At 37.8% G+C, this 16,304-nt stretch overlaps 1 protein-coding gene across 1 annotated transcript in view; it reads right to left on the reverse strand.

The window, feature by feature from the left end:
- The window catches only part of LOC127634477 (histone-lysine N-methyltransferase 2C-like), a 232,070-nt gene that overhangs the window by 86,325 nt on the left and 129,441 nt on the right, over positions 1-16,304 (reverse strand). Inside the window, 4 exon segments of the mRNA XM_052114063.1 lie at positions 292-1,124; positions 1,222-1,329; positions 10,413-10,576; positions 14,274-14,449. Of these exon segments, the coding sequence (XP_051970023.1) occupies positions 292-1,124; positions 1,222-1,329; positions 10,413-10,576; positions 14,274-14,449 (1,281 nt within the window).

Here is a 16,304-nt window from a genome sequence, read left to right on the forward strand (position 1 = left end):
GTATTTGAAAAGGGCGGTGGAGGGGGGGCATAGAAGGCCAGGAGAGAAAGAGAGAGAACAAGAGCGAGACAGAGCCAGAGAGACGCAGTAAGAGCCTTTCCATGTTAATTAATACATGCTCCGCTCTGGCACTAATCAATGTAACTGAGGGACACGGAGAGGAAAGGAGTAATTACTGTGTAGCTGAAAATTGTGGATCACAGACTGAATTGGTGTCCTAAAAAGACCATGGCAAAATCAGGAGCCTTCAACATGCAGCAAGAAACAAGGGTAAAAATCCAAAAGGCTTACCTGCTTTACCCTTGGCCTGCCTGGAGAGAACTTCCTCTTCAAGATGGCGGGTTTGCCCATACCTATTTTAGGAGTGAGTGGAATGAAGGTGGTGTTGGACACACTTAGGCTATATCCGGCAAGGTTCAGGCCATAGGTTGGCGTCTGGCTTTGAGACGTCTCCCTGGGCGAGCCCTCAGTAGAGAATGGGGACTGGGTCAACTTGGTTAAACCCTCAGAGGACAATCCCGGAGAATGCTCCAAGATCAGGCCCTTATCCTCAATGGGAGAGCAGAAGCCAGAGAGGCTGTGGTCACTGGCAGGTGTAGTGTCCATATCCACTGTAGGACTGTGCTCTTGAACCAGTGGGACACCTTCAGACTCATGTAAAACACAAGTGAGCTCAGGTTCTTCCACCTCCTCCTCCTCTTCGTCGTCTTCTTGCTGGTCTTGCTTCTGTCCCTGCTCGATATCCTCAACAACATTTGGAGCTTTTGGGACATTTGCTGTGACTTTATCCTTTATTCTGGAGGGGTCTGAGGGACAAATGTTCATGGGTTCCTCCTCTTGGGCTGGAGAAAGCTTGGGGGATGTTTCTTTGGTTGGCAAAGCAGGAAGAGCTTTTGAAACGTCAGCTTTAGGTTTATCTTCTGTAGGTTTAGGCAGTATGTCCACTGTTTCCTTCCTCATTTCCAAACCATCAATGAGACTGTGTTCCTCATTGTGGTCTTCAGTAGTAGTAGAGACCTGAAAAGAAAGGGAGGGTACACATTCTAGAGTGGAGGAGCACGCCGGAGACTCTGGACCCTCTGTCAGTGTGACTGTAACCTGGATCTCTTGGGCAGGCTCAGCAGCTGCAAGAGACACATGGATGTAAGGAATATGTGGCTGCAGAACACAATGATAATGACATATGACACCAAACAAATGTCAGTCTTTGGAAAGACTTACATGACAGAAACTCTTGTGGAACTGAAGAAAGTAGACTAGCAGTGGCCTCTGGCTCCAATGTCACTTCCTCCTTAGACTCATTAACTTCCTTAACAGCAATGAAGACATCTACGTAGGAAATAGCAAAGACAATTTCACAGTTGCACATGGAATCTACTGTGGAACAAATCATTTTCTAAGTATTCTGATCAAACACAACAAGTTTTCCTAAATAACAAAATGGAGATAAATGTGTGTTTGGCCATCAAACATATTTTATTTCCCTTCAAACGGTTTCAAATAATAAAACAGTTTACAATCTAGAATCCTTATCTGCATGAAACAGGGCAGGTAGAATTTGCTTCTAGGGAATTTCAGGTCATTGCAATTGTCCATAGGGTATTCATAAAATCCTTCATAAAAGAGTTCTAAGACATGAACCAAACCAGCCAGATCCATGTTAATTACAACATTACAAACTATGATTTGAAGTTTTCATTATGGCATGAACTACAATCACATGAAGCATTGCGAATGACACAAAAACTATAACAGTTGATTAAAAGTTGATTATAAATATAGAAGCAATATATTGTAATATGTGTATATGTCAACATAATGTACAAATATATGTGTAATCTGAGAGAGTAGAGAGAGTGACTTGATTGCATCATTCACAGTGAATCATGGGAGTGGAATGTCACTGCAGTGCTCTTTTGGCACACTTTGTTTACCATGATTTTCTGATTTGTGGATTTCCTCTCTTCATCAACACTGGTAGTGTGTAATTCTTAAACATGAAGTTTGCTGTTAAATAAGTTACTTAATTTTTTTTAAATGTAGTTGAAATAACGCTGATTTATAGCCTTAACAGAAGCTCATGCCATCGATAACAACCTCAGAGCTCACAGTCGTTCTGTATTTAAAGGTATATCAAAGTTATGGTTAAAAAATTGCACTTTATACCCCTGAATCTACCCAGGGTTAAGCGTCTTGCTCCAAGGCATAAAAGTAATAGCTCATGGCTCGCTACTTGTGCAAATTGAACCAGAAACCTTCTGGATACCAGCTTTAAGCCTGAACAACCACACCAAACCATTGATACCGACTGCTAACCTGAGAGATATTAAGCTGTGAGAAAATCACAACTGTATTTAATATACATAATATGCTATGATATTACAATACGTTTTTCCATTTTAAACAACAAATAAAAGCATAATTAATCATTCGCTCCCAATCAACAGAGGGTTATTGGTCAGCAAATTAATTTCCCACAGGCAGATGTAATGACATCTTTATTTTGTTATGTATAACACCATCCATTCACGCTTCACACAGCAAACTGGAATACTCTAGCTACCACTGCGGCCCATTGTGCCAGCCATCACTATGACAACATATTTACAAGCCCTGCTCTTGTTAGACACTTCTGAGATGGTTTCATGCAGGGCACACAAAAATAAATAAACAGACACAGGCCATACTCTCAGCTCTTAATTCATCACTCATATATAAAACTTATGCAAGAATAACAAATCTTGAACAAAAATAATGGAGCAAGTGAAACGATCCACCTTACATTTCCAGTATTCCATATTTATTCAATACCGAAATACAGTTCTAATAAAAGTACAATGACAAACTAAATGCATAACATTTATAGGTTGTGTGAATATAAACCTACTGAAAACCAAAATGAACACAAGACATATCAGGAAGGTGTACATTTTTCAGTTATATCTAACATTTGCTTGTAAAAGTGGTGCAAGTGATTTTTTATGGAATAGCATGAATAAAACATCCCTACTACCTAACACCTGTCTCTGTGATAGCCCTAGGCTCTGTAAAAAGAAAAAATAATCTGATGGTGGGATGCTATTGTTTAGCAAATCAGAAGATTTTGAGGCACTCTTTGCCTTTTTGGGATTTTGAGCATTTGTGTTTGGTGACATTTCGGAGAAATGGGGTCTAATATAGTGGCTAACATGTTTAGGAATTTAGCAAATTTTATGCACATTTAACAAAGAATTGCTACTGTATAACTTTTATATGTAAATTATGTAAAAGACATCTGTTGTGATTGACTAATCCCGTACCGTATAATTCAATCCGTCCTCATCAGGTCCAAAGTTGCTGAATACTAAATAGGTGTTCATGTGTAAATGTGGGCGGTCATATGATACTGAGCTAATGGATGTGTCATGAAAAACATGCCGAATTCTGAATGAGCTGTTTTTGAAGCTTAGTTTCAAATCGTGTGGTTGGCCTGTTGAGGAAGTTTTGAATTAGAGTATGTTTACCTAGATATAGTGCATTGAACTTCCATTATAAAAGAGCTTCTATTTTTAAAAAAGAGCTAGAAAAATCCTATTTCCCTTGACCCATTAAATAAGCTCGCAATGTAAGCCCTATATCAAACTAATAAAAGTTCTTCAATGTAACCCTAACCTGGGGCGAAAGATTCATCCATCATTCAACGAGCTAAAGAGAAGTGACGTTGCTTGTGGCGTCCTGATAACGTCTCCACACTTACACTCCACTAATGGTACAGAAGATGAAAGCCTCACTGGTTGAGAGCTTCTAGCTATTTTTAACCCAGGCGGACAAGTCACGGTCTAGAGAATATCGTACCTCCCCCAGACTGGCGCGCTACACAGAACACCACAACAAACAGCTCAAAAAATGGTTAACACACACACACACACACATTTATCACATATGTCTCAAAGTATAAAAACTAATGCTGACAGTAGATTAAAATATTTAATCGCAACTAATTGAATGGTTTTTCATAATCACAATTAATCGCAGCTTTAAAAAAGCCTGTTTTTCAAATGAACGTACCACGTCTACTAGTGCCCCAAACTCACTCTATTGGTCAAGCCAATGTTGCAGTGTCAGGCTGGTTGGGCTGGTGGAATTATTTATAAATGCCACAATATTTATACTTCTCTGGGGAAATTATCCTACAAATGGCTTCCTCATAGTTGTCTCTGCATGATGGGATAGGAGAAAGCATTTTAACATCAAAAACTCTTGGATGTGATAATCAATTGTTGAGTTGCAGTGCAGTCATTCAGAGGTGGGTGAGAGATGTGAAGACTAAGAGCTGAGCTGCCCAATAGAGGCGTAATTTAAACAGGCCTCAGGGTGTCTCAGTGGAAATGCTGAGTTCAAACATGGAGGAATGCCACAGAGATCACGAAGCACTGATGCACAATAACTGCAGTCTGACCAGACAGACAAGAGAGATTAGAACAGGATAATGACACATTCCCACTGCAGAGAGCAGAGAAGGCCTGCTGGATGATCATAGCACAAAGACAAAAAGGTTTGACATAGGAATTATATAACAAGAAATAAGAAATATAACGATTCCGGTTCAGATACATACAGTAATTTGGCTTTATAATGACACCATTAATTAATATTTTAATACTTTTGAAGAAATAACACTCAATTACATACTGTTATAATCGAGCCACGGTGAGTTTTTGGGTAGTTGAGCTACAAGTGCATACATGACAATGACCATGTTTATTTACCACTGTTATTTACACAAGCGTCGCGTGGGGAAATTTCGTTGCTGTGGAGAAAGCTGCTTACTGAGTGAGCCGTATGTTTACGGGAGTAAAGAGTACAACACTTATACAGTGCATGTAAACTGGGTTGTGCGTCACCTCTGAGCAATACCAGCATTAGGACAGACATTTGAGGCCTAATTGTGAAATTTCACTTCTCACAGAAATAATATGAATTCATTACATTTAAATAGCACTTTTCTAGACACTCAAAGCCCTCTACATAGTATAAGGGGAATCTCTTCAACCACCACCAGTGTGTAGCATCCACCTGGATGATGCGACAGCAGCCATAGTGCACCAGAAACTCCCACCACACACTAGCTATTGGTGGAGAGGAGAGTACCGTAATGTAGCCAATTCATATATAGGTGATTATTAGGAAGCCATGATGGATAAAGTCCAAAGGGCAGATTTGGCCAGGACACCGTGGTTCCACCCTTACACTTTAAGAGTATTGCCCTTGGATTCTTAATGACAACTGAGTCAGGACCTCGGTTTAACATCTCATCCGAAAGACTGTGCTTCTTTATTTTTTTTATAGTATAGCGTACCCATCACTATACTGGGACATTAGGACCCACACAGACCGCAGAGTGAGCACCCCATGCTGGCCTCACTAACACCTATTCCAGCAGCAACCTTAGTTTTCCCAGGAGGTTTTCCATCCAGGTACTGATGCTCAACCCTACTTCGCTTCAGTGAGTAACCAGGCAAGAGCTGCAGGGTCAAAATTATCCCTTCCCAAATGTTGCCTATAAATGCAGTAAGCTAGAAACACGTCACATATCAAAGCAACAGTCAGCGATCTATCAGAATCATCATGGTACAATAATAAGCAGTGGATGTTTGATTCTCTTCTTGATATCAATATGAAAACTTGGTAAACTTTGACACAAGTTAGGGGCACTATAACTAAAAAAACAATAACTTCAATTACAAATGGCTGATCATTAGGACATTTGGCACATACGTACAGGGTGTCAAAATGAGGATGTTTCAAATTTTGTAAGATTCATCCAGAAGGTGGTCCTTAAAGAGACAGTCCACTGCAAAATTCTCTCATCATTTATTCACCCTCATGCCATCCCAGATGTGGATGACTTTCTTTCATCTCCTGAACACAAAGGAGGATTTTAGAAGAATATTTCAGCTTTGTAGGTCCTCACAATGCAAGCGAATGGGTGCCAAAATTGTGATACTCCAAAAAGCAAATAAAAGCAGCATAAAAGTATTCCATACGACTCTGAAGGTTTATCCATATCTTCAGAAGTGCTATGATAGGTGTGGGTGAGAATCAGATCAATGTTTTGAAGTCAATTTCTGCTAGAAATTCTGTCCAATAGGGGGCATATTCATGAAGAATGTGAGGTTAAAGTGGAGATTGACTAAGCAGGGAGGAGAATTTATAGTAAATACAGCATAGTTAATGAATATTTAAATATTGATCTATTTCTCACCTAGGCCTTTCATATAACTTCTGAAGAAATAAATGTAACCACTGGAGTCTTATGGATTATTTTATGCTGATTTATGAGATTTTTGGAGCTTCAAAATTTGAGCACCCATTCACTAGTCACTAGTATTGCAAGGACCAAAAGAGCTGAGAAATTGCAGTGTTCTGCAGACGAAAGAAAGTCATACACATCTGAGATGGGATGAGTAAATGATGAGACAATTTTCATTTTTGGGTGAACTATCCCTTTAAGTTAATTTACAATTTTGCAATAGTTTGATACCGATTCAAGAATCTTAAAAAAATGGCTTCTAAGAGTTATTTGTTTGTGCATTGGACTACACTTGTTGGAGTGTATGTTTATTTTTAAGAGCAACCAACAAGGGAAATGCAAAAGAAATACGTTTTGTCTATTTATTGTCCTTGTATAATTTTGCAGGTATTTGTATTTCTATGTCATCACATTAAATTCAGACTGCAAGCTCACAACTCAGATATTTTGCCGTGGTGCTGGAACACTGTCAAAATATTTTAATACTGTGTTGCGTGCCCACATTTTCAGAAGAATGCAGACGTTCAAGTTCCTTTATCAGGACCGTACGTCATGAGTATGAGCACATAGTATGTTATTTCAAATGGAACTGGTACGCAAACAAATTGTTTCTCTATTCCCAACCCTGGTTTCAAAAACGTATTACTGGTTATCGGGTTACCTGACTGTGTCACCTGGAGGCTCTGATCAGTGCTTAAGCGCAAAGCAAATACATTTAAAGGCGTTTGTATGCCCATTGTGCTTACATCTGGCTCTACCCTGCAGCCTAATACTTTAACACTTCCATACATCATAAAGAAACTGACATCAAATCCGTCATGCAGTCGGCACCATTAGCCATCTGTGCACGAGCACAGGTGATTTGTTGTTTGTGCACTGGGTCACGTGAGTAAGTGTGACTGTGGTTCTTTTCAGCAGTGTCAGGCTGACTAACCGACAGCAACAATCGTCCATGACAAGAGAAACCTTCTGAAGGATGGAGTCGTTTTACCACACCCTTGGGAAAATACCCCCTCTAACATTCAACCGTATATGATGGAGAGCATATGTAATTACTTGCCTTTGTTATGAGAGAATCCACCCAAAAAAACATGTCCAGGTTATATTTGATCGTTAAATCAAAAGAAAAGGAGTAATTATATTTTAAGAAAATGAAGCCTGTTTTTAGGACCAATTACTATAAAGTGTCCATGCATTTTTCTTTTGTTTGTAATTCTCTTTATTATTCATGATGTTGCTCATTAGATTGTCATTATTGCAATGCAGTAATGAAAATCAAACCGTCTAAACACATTTTTTTTTCAGCAGAAATCACAGCAGTACAATAAATACTACCATTACTGTATCTACACTTACTGAGCACTTTATTAGAAACACCTTTACACCTACATATTCATGAGATTATCTAATCAGTCAATCATATGGCAGCAGTGCAATGCATAAAATTAGGCAGATATGGGTCAGGACCTTCAGTTTATGTTCACATCAACCATCAGAATGGGGAAAAGGTGTGATCTCAGTGATTTTGACTGTGGCATGATTGTTGGTGTCAGATGGGCTGGTTTGAGTATTTCTGAAACGGCTGATCTTCTGGGATTTTCATATGCAACAGTCTCTAGAGCATCCTGAAGATTTTAAGCTCAGCATTCTGATGGTTGATGTGAACATAAACTGAAGCTCCTGACCCGTATCTGAATGATTTTATGTACTGCACTTCTGCCACACGATTGGCTGATTAAATAATCACATGAATAAGTACAGTAGGTGTACAGGTGTTCCTAATAAAGTGCTCGGTGAGTGAGTGAGTGAGTGTGTGTGTGTGTGTGTGTGTGTATATATATGTGTGTGTATATATATATATATATATATATATATATATATATACATACACACACACACATACACACACATACACACACACACACACACACACACACACACACACACACACACACACACACACACACACACCACAGTTAGTTCCGGTCCTCGAATCTGATTAGACGAGAGACATTCCATGGGCAATGATGGTCTGACACCATCAGTACTCAGACACTTCACTGTGTGTATCACTCCGCTTGTGTTAGTGCTGTTCTAAACTCAAGTGTATGAGCAGTGCAGATCTGTTAGGAGTTACAGTCTTAATTTTTGAATTACATATGTTAGCCAGCAAGTGGTGGCAAAAGATATTTTTGTGTGTAATATGAGCCAGTTGGTGATGTAAAGTGAATCCGTCAGTCATTGTTTACATACAACAACGCTCCATGATTGTTCATATTACTAATATATTACCAAAGCTAGGAAATAGCTTTAAACAGCTTTAAACGGACAACTTCAGGATTAAGGCTCATGCTCAGAAACACAACCGATTTATTACAGAATTTTTTTTTTATTTGTTTGCACAATAACAACATTTAAATCAAATTTGTTATTATTTCAATTTTTTTGGGGTGAAATGCCTTGACAAGTTTCTTGAGATTCACTAGTGTGCGTTCATGTGTGTCTTCAAGAACATCAGTGTGTGTGTTTATCAGGAAGTGTGTGTGTGTGACTAACAGGTGGGCGTCTCTATCATGATTATAGTGGTCTCTCTCTTGGGGGCCGACAATGGCATGATTGCTTCCTTTAGCAGTTGGCAGCGGCCCAGTGTATTGCTGCTGGCACGGCTGGCTTTACAAAGAGGCCTTACAGCCAGCCTGGTCTCATTGAGCTCTTTTACTGCCAACCACATGCCAACATACATCACCTCCGCACCATTGACCCACAGGGAAAAAAAACATCAGTAATAAAGTGCAGTTGGGGGATAGAATCGCCATAAATGCACACTGAAAATTTATCTCTTTGCCATCAGGTTAGAGAAAGGGTCCAAAGTCATTATGCCTGGTGATAATGGACTCAAAGAAAATACGATTTGCTTTTAGCTTTCAGGATTCTGATGAGAGTTCACCAGCAGGGATTGTTATAACAGGAAGCTAGTAGTGGATGCATTGTTCTTTATTGGTAGTTCCAAAGAGCTTTCTAGACCTCCAGCCATCTAGACTCTGTCTACCAAGATATGAGACTGTTAGAGAATATGAAATGGCTTGACGAATGTCATTTCCTTTCTTGTGTTAACATACTCACTCCAACAGAAAGTTGGAGTAGGGCACATTGAGGGGCTTGTTTTTGCATAGTCTTTAGTTTAATCCATATCCTATAAAACCATGATTTGCTACTTGTTATTGGTAGTCAGAGGTAGGTGGTATTTGAGAGAGGGGTGGTCTCATTCTACAGACAATTTGACTGGACAAATATTTGTATGACATATGTATATGCCCCTGCAAACACAAGATGAGTCATGAATATCGTTGGTGCATTTTACTGGACGAGAAAGAATCCAACAGAGATGCTGTGGAATGACCACAAGAGAGCCGTTCACACCAGATATCCTAAGAATATAGCAGAGTTGAAGCAGTTCTGTACGGAAGAATGGTCTAAACATTCTGAACATTGTGCATGTTTAATCTGCAGCTTGAACATTTGGTTGAGGTTACTATGGCCAAAGGAGGATCAACCAGTTATTATTTTTGCCAAATGAATACAAATATATCCAAGGGTTTACTTACTTTTTCAACAGCACTGTGAATGTTTAATGGGATGTGTTCTTTAAAGACATGAAAATAGAACTGTTTGGGTGTTTTTAGCTTAAGCCAATTGTGCTTGTGTATACTTGTGACTTTGATGAAGATGAGACCACATTTGTATGACCAATTAATGCAGAAAACCTACTAATTCCAAAGGGTTCACATACTTTTTCTTGCCACTGCAATTACATAAGTATTATGCTTCTGTGTAGCCTGTGTCGGGACCCGGTCCACTATTTGTATTGGGGTTCATCACTCACAAGTCTAAATACTTAAAACCCTATTGCAAAATCTTTAAAGGTTCTACCATTGCACAGTATATACTGTCATACCAGCCAAATCTACATTGCGTCATTGTTTTGCAGTACTATATTTGAGAGATTTTCCTGCAAAGCCATCCATGCAAAAGCACTGACTGGAGGAACTCCGTAATGATGCCAACTGCAGGGCAAACACATTCATCAGCTTTGTGCCAGTGTTGAGAGACATGTACTTACCCTCCACTGGCTCTGATTTAGTGAGCAACGCCTCCTGCCTGCTGACGGGCTTATGGTGCTGCGTCTCCTCCTCCACCTGCTTACACACACTGCAGGTGTACCCGTCCTGCACCTGGGCATCAGGGTCACCGCCCTCCTGCCTCTCACAGTTCACATGAACCCATCTGAGACAGACAGGATAACACAATCAACTCTTGACAATCTATCTTATCCAATTCTTAAAGGGACATTTCACCTGAAAATAAAATTGTCACTATTTACTCAAACTCCTTCTCATTTTGTGTTACATGGAAGAATGTCGTAAAATGGCTTCATTTATTTGAGCGGTACAAGACTTTGTGACTTTTACTCCACTAGCCATTGAAAAAATTTACTTGATTCGATAAGTGTAAGTTGGCATAAAAAAAAGCAACACCTTTGGTGTTAGCAATCAAAATTGACTGACCATAGGAAATGAATGGGAAAGACAAAAAAACTTAGCTTTATTATTTGTCAACTACAATATATAAGCCAAAATGCAGAAAAAAAAACACAATAATGATCTGGTAACACTATAACAGAGCATTTTTTTTTTATTTTATTTTTTTACAATTTTGTCAAATAAAATCAATAAATCAGCCATACTGCAGAATACACATAAATGAGGGGGTAAGACCAGAACACACCCACAATGCAGCACACACACAGAAATAAATTGGTGAGACTAACACAGTTAGAAGGCAGAACACAGAAAGAACACACAAACACACAAGAACAAAGTCTGAGTCTTCTGTTTTAAACACTAATAACATTTTTACAGTCCATTGCTGTTTATTACTGTTGATCATTTCTAAATGATTGATCATATATCTAAATGCATAACTAACATTTTGAATTACTACACAATAGGTGTTATTATTGTCATAACATGACTTTCATTTTGACACGATGGCAGCAATCTGCCCTCATTCTCATATTTTGTACATTATTGAACTAGGTTTTTACTGTAGTGAAGTTACATAAATTGGCTGATTTTCCTATGCAACTAAATACTGAAATCAAGCATTTTTTGTTTTTTTTACTTCAGGGAAGAAATGTTCTCCTTTCTTTAAAAAAAAAAAAAAGAAGAAGTTACACCTGTACTTGCAGCCCCACTTTATCAGAATAGGAGGGTTAATGTAATCCTAACTATGTGTATTTACAATACAAGGTTGAATGGACAGATCTGATATTTTGATGCAAATCAAAGCTGTTTACATTCACATAAGACCGACTGAGTTTACATTAATACCTCACCTGGTGCAAAATACAGGTGTAAATCAATGTAAACACTAATGTGTCCTGTTCAACAAAGTAGGACACATTAGTCAAATTATCAAATTATCTTTGTGAATTTTCTCTAATGCCGAGTTTACAACACGATTTTTGCTCGTTGACAGTTTTGTGGAGATCGCCGACAAAAGCCTGAAATCCTAGGCAAATCAGAGCTCACCCCCGTGAGCGACGACTGCAATGTATGAACTATCAAAGATGCGATTTGAGCGTCAGCGAAATATCTAGAATGTTAAATATCTGGACCTTTTTCATATTGTAACCAATAAAATATATGATTAAAAACATACACATCATATTCTGAAATGCATAACATAAGATCATGCATTTGTTTTCGTATCTCGTATCACTTCTTGCGTGTACTCCATTGTGAAGAGTAATTTGGAGTCCAGACAGAGTCGGAGATTCGTCAATAGTGAAATATTTTGTAATGTGTTCACCCCTGTCGCCGATTCCTTGTGTAATTTGAAAACGCTACGACTTCCATGACAAGAGAGATAGTTGTGTAATATGAATGGTACCAAGATCCGACGTCTTTGAACGTCATGTAGTGTGTAGGAGGCATAAGTTGCGCACAGGATGTTGATGAAACAAATCCACAGATAAGACAGACACAAAAATTAGTGAAAATAAATCAAGAGATTTCTTTAATCAGAGATGATGGACCAGCGTTTAAACTGGAGTCTGTCTGCATATCAGTTGATTGTCAGTACAGAGCTTAAGCTGACAAAAACTGCTAAAATAATTATTTGGAAAAGGTAAATATACTGATGGCCAAAATCCTGATCCCTGATCACAATGTATAGTCAGGACATTAATAATGTGAAAAATTACAATTGAAAAAATATTATTTTAATTAGAATTTGTATTTCAGAACTTCTTAAACTTCTTCAAAGAGTTCTCATCAAAAAATCCTCCACTGCAGCAATGACAGCTTTGCAGATCTTTGACATTCAATCTGTTTGTTCAGATACTCAGGTGACATTTCACCCCACACTTCCTGTTGCACTTGCCATAGATATGACTGTCTTGTCGGGCACTTCTCACGCACCTTACAGTCTAGCTGATCCCACAAAAGATCAATGGGGTTTAGATCCATAACACTCTTTTCCAATTATCTGTTGTCCAATGTCTGTGTTTCTCTGACCACTCTAACATTTTCTTTTTGTTTTTCTGTTTCAAAAGTTTTGACTTTTATTTGCAATTTACCCATAAGGCTGCACCCCTGAGTCTTCTCTTTACTGTTGTACATGAAACTGGTGTTGAGCGGGTAGAATTCAATGAAGCTGTCAGCTGAGTACATGTGAGGCGTCTATTTCTCAAACTAGAGACTCTGATGTTCTTATCCTCTTGTTTAGTTGTACATCTGGTCTTCCACATCTCTTTCTGTCCTTGTTAGAGCCAGTTGTCCTTTGTCTTTGAAGACTGTAGTGTACTACTTTGTATGAAATCTTCAGTTTTTTGGCAATTTCAAGCATTTTATAGCCTTCATTCCTCAAATCAATGATTGACTGATGAGTTTCTAGAGAAATTAGCCATTTATCATGATAACTCAAGGATAAGGTGTTGGAGTGATGCTGCTGTCTAGATTTGATCAAAAATGACTTTATTCTAAAAGTGATGGTGCTGTTTTTACATCAGTAATGTCCTGACTATATTTTGTAATCAGTTGAATTCCACTTTGGTGAATAAATGTACCAATTTCCTTCAAGAACAGCAAAATCTGTACATTATTCCAAACTTTTGGACAAAACAACAATAGCAATCTTGATAAAACAAGCAATAGTTTTTGCAAAATTAAAAAAAGATAATGGATAACCTTCAAATAAATTACAATATTAAACTATCATACCAGCACAGTTAAGAATAATATTTGTAATAAATATACTTGTTTATTTCTTTGTTTTAGTAGTTCTATACACAATTAACCTCCTGCACTCTGCGAACCTACCGGACATGGAGCAAACAAAGCCTGAATCACAGGCTTTTAAAGACAGGATTAAACCAAAAAAACGTTTTCATCTTAAGATTGTTTGGGAAGTTTTCTGCACAATGACACCAACATTTTGCAACTAGTCCACTGTTTTTGTGTGAGGTAAGCTTTTAAATTTGGGTCTAAAAAATGTCAGGAGGCAACCAAAATATGCAGCAGAGCTGAAGGGGTTAACACTAAAGATGGGATTGACCAAAATGTGATAAATACCCTAATAAAGAAATAACCTGTTATGCATTGGATGATTTTTAATTTGTTTGGAGATAATTTGTAAAGAACGGAACAGTGAACACTGCACGCCTCTATGGATCTGGTGGTACATGGCTGCAAGTCAATGTGCAGCAACAAACATCATGTGAGCTCACGCATTTGTCTCAAATGACAACTTGTGGTTGGATCACCAGTGATGGATGTTAATATTAGATGTAAACAGAGGCTGTATGGGCAGTACCGTAGAACAAATAATTTGGCAGCATTATGCAGCACTAACATTTACTTGGCCACATATCTCAGGAATAAGACATAATTGTCAAGGTTCAGTTTGAATCGGTTCTTACCTTTTGCATATGCTGCAGGAGTTAGTGTCTGTAGGGCCGTCTGTATCTTGACTCTGTCCACAAACGAGGCAGAGCAGAGCTGAATTCTGCTGCTGCTGGCATCCTTCACACAGCAAACCATTAGAAGACCACTGACCACTGGATCTCAGTCCACACTGAGCACACGACCGACAGTTCTGCAAAACACAGCCCTCAATTCAGTACATCATCATTAAATGCGTGTTTATGGTTCAATTACGAAGGTTGTCCAAGTTGATAAAAATGAGAAATGTTTTAAAAAATGTAGTTAAAATGTAATGTTTAATTCTGTTGTATACATTTCTAAAAAATAATAATAAATACAATTATTCAATGACTTGAAAAATGTCATGCGGTTTAACCATAAAGTACAATTTATTACAACACTGTCCTTGCACCTTCAATACACGAGTGCACAAAACCTAAACATTCATTTCAATTAAAAGTTAGAATAGAATTGATCAAAATGTCAAAATACACAAATATTTAAAAAAAGATTTTATCAAAAATAAATGTCAGTCCAAAAAAAAAAAAGTGTCACAATATTTGTTCACAAGATATGGAAAAATAATGTATTTTTTTACTTTATAAACAGTCTTGAGGGTCTTCTCTCTTTTATGATTTTTGTCACATGAAAACAAATTGGCTTCCTGCATGCTGGTTACACCACAAGTCTTTGAAGTGGTGGACAAATACTTTTTTCACTGCTTTTTTTTTTTAATAAAAGATTATTCAGCACCGCTTCTGCCAACATTTCTTTTATCAGGAAATTCAGCTTTTAATGAGACTTTGATTTATTGTTTCTACTGTCTCCGAATGGAAAAGCCATATGACATTTTTGACTTTAAGCCCCAGAAAAAATATCAAAAAGACTTTGAACTAATTGAACTAGTAATTGAAAACATGTTCATCATAGTAGAGGTGTATTTAAGCTATTGGTTTGTGTGAACTGCATTTGTTATATTTTGAATAATTTAATAGATCTGGACAAAAAATAAAATAAGTGTCATTACTGTAAAACCATCAGAACACATTAAATTAAAATGGAAAACAAATGTTCCTGCTCATATCCTGCCAATATATCGGTTTTACCAATTAATCAGTGCTGATAGTTGCTTTTTGGAACTATTGGTTATCTGCAAAAATCTATGCTGATTTCAGAATTTCTTATTTTCAAAATATGAGTCCCTGGTGTGTTTCGCGCTTGTTTATCCTTAAGTCCTGCGTTATGCACCAATTCTAAAAAATGTTCTGGTTATTATTGGGATTTTGGTTGAACATAACTTTCTCTGTCTCTGAAACAACTTTTCTGTTGGCATAACTATGGCATAACTTGCAAACATAGACAATTTAGGCGAAGAAAAAATAAGACCAACCAATAATATCATAGCTTCAATAATATCATTTCAATATCAGCTTCAAACTGACCATGATTTAATAAAGTCATAAGATAAAATTCCTAAAAATAAACCCATTTAATATAATCAAGTCAGATCCTACTTTATTTCCAATGAATATTTTAGTTCAAGTCATTTTTATTTGTATGGCGCTTTTCAAAACACACACAGTTTCAATGCGGCTTTACAGAAAATTATGAAATGTGTGTGGTGTCTTAAAGTCATCATTAAATGAAAGTAAATGCTTTCATATAAGAAAATAAATGCTTTATAACTTATTTGTCTTTAGGCCCACAGTGAACAAGACAATGGTAACCGTGGGAAGGAACTCTAAACTCCATAAGATGTTGGTCAATGGAGAATAAAAAACCTTGTGAGAAACCAGACTTAGCCTTACAGTGAATGTGCCCAGAAAAGAGCAGTCACGCTCTATGACGTACCTGATGGCTAGTCTGATGAACAGTTTAACAACTACTCCCTTGCAACCCCAGATTGTGATAGCTTCCAATTATCTTTACAGGAAAGAGAACGAGAATGAAGAATGTCCTTATGTGAGGGAGGTGTGACTCCCTTAGCGGTGACTGGTCTATCAACTGAGAGACGTGGTGTTATTAGT

This window comes from Xyrauchen texanus, chromosome 41 (genome assembly GCF_025860055.1).
Source record: "Xyrauchen texanus isolate HMW12.3.18 chromosome 41, RBS_HiC_50CHRs, whole genome shotgun sequence".
In the NCBI taxonomy this organism is placed as follows: Eukaryota; Metazoa; Chordata; class Actinopteri; order Cypriniformes; family Catostomidae; genus Xyrauchen; species Xyrauchen texanus.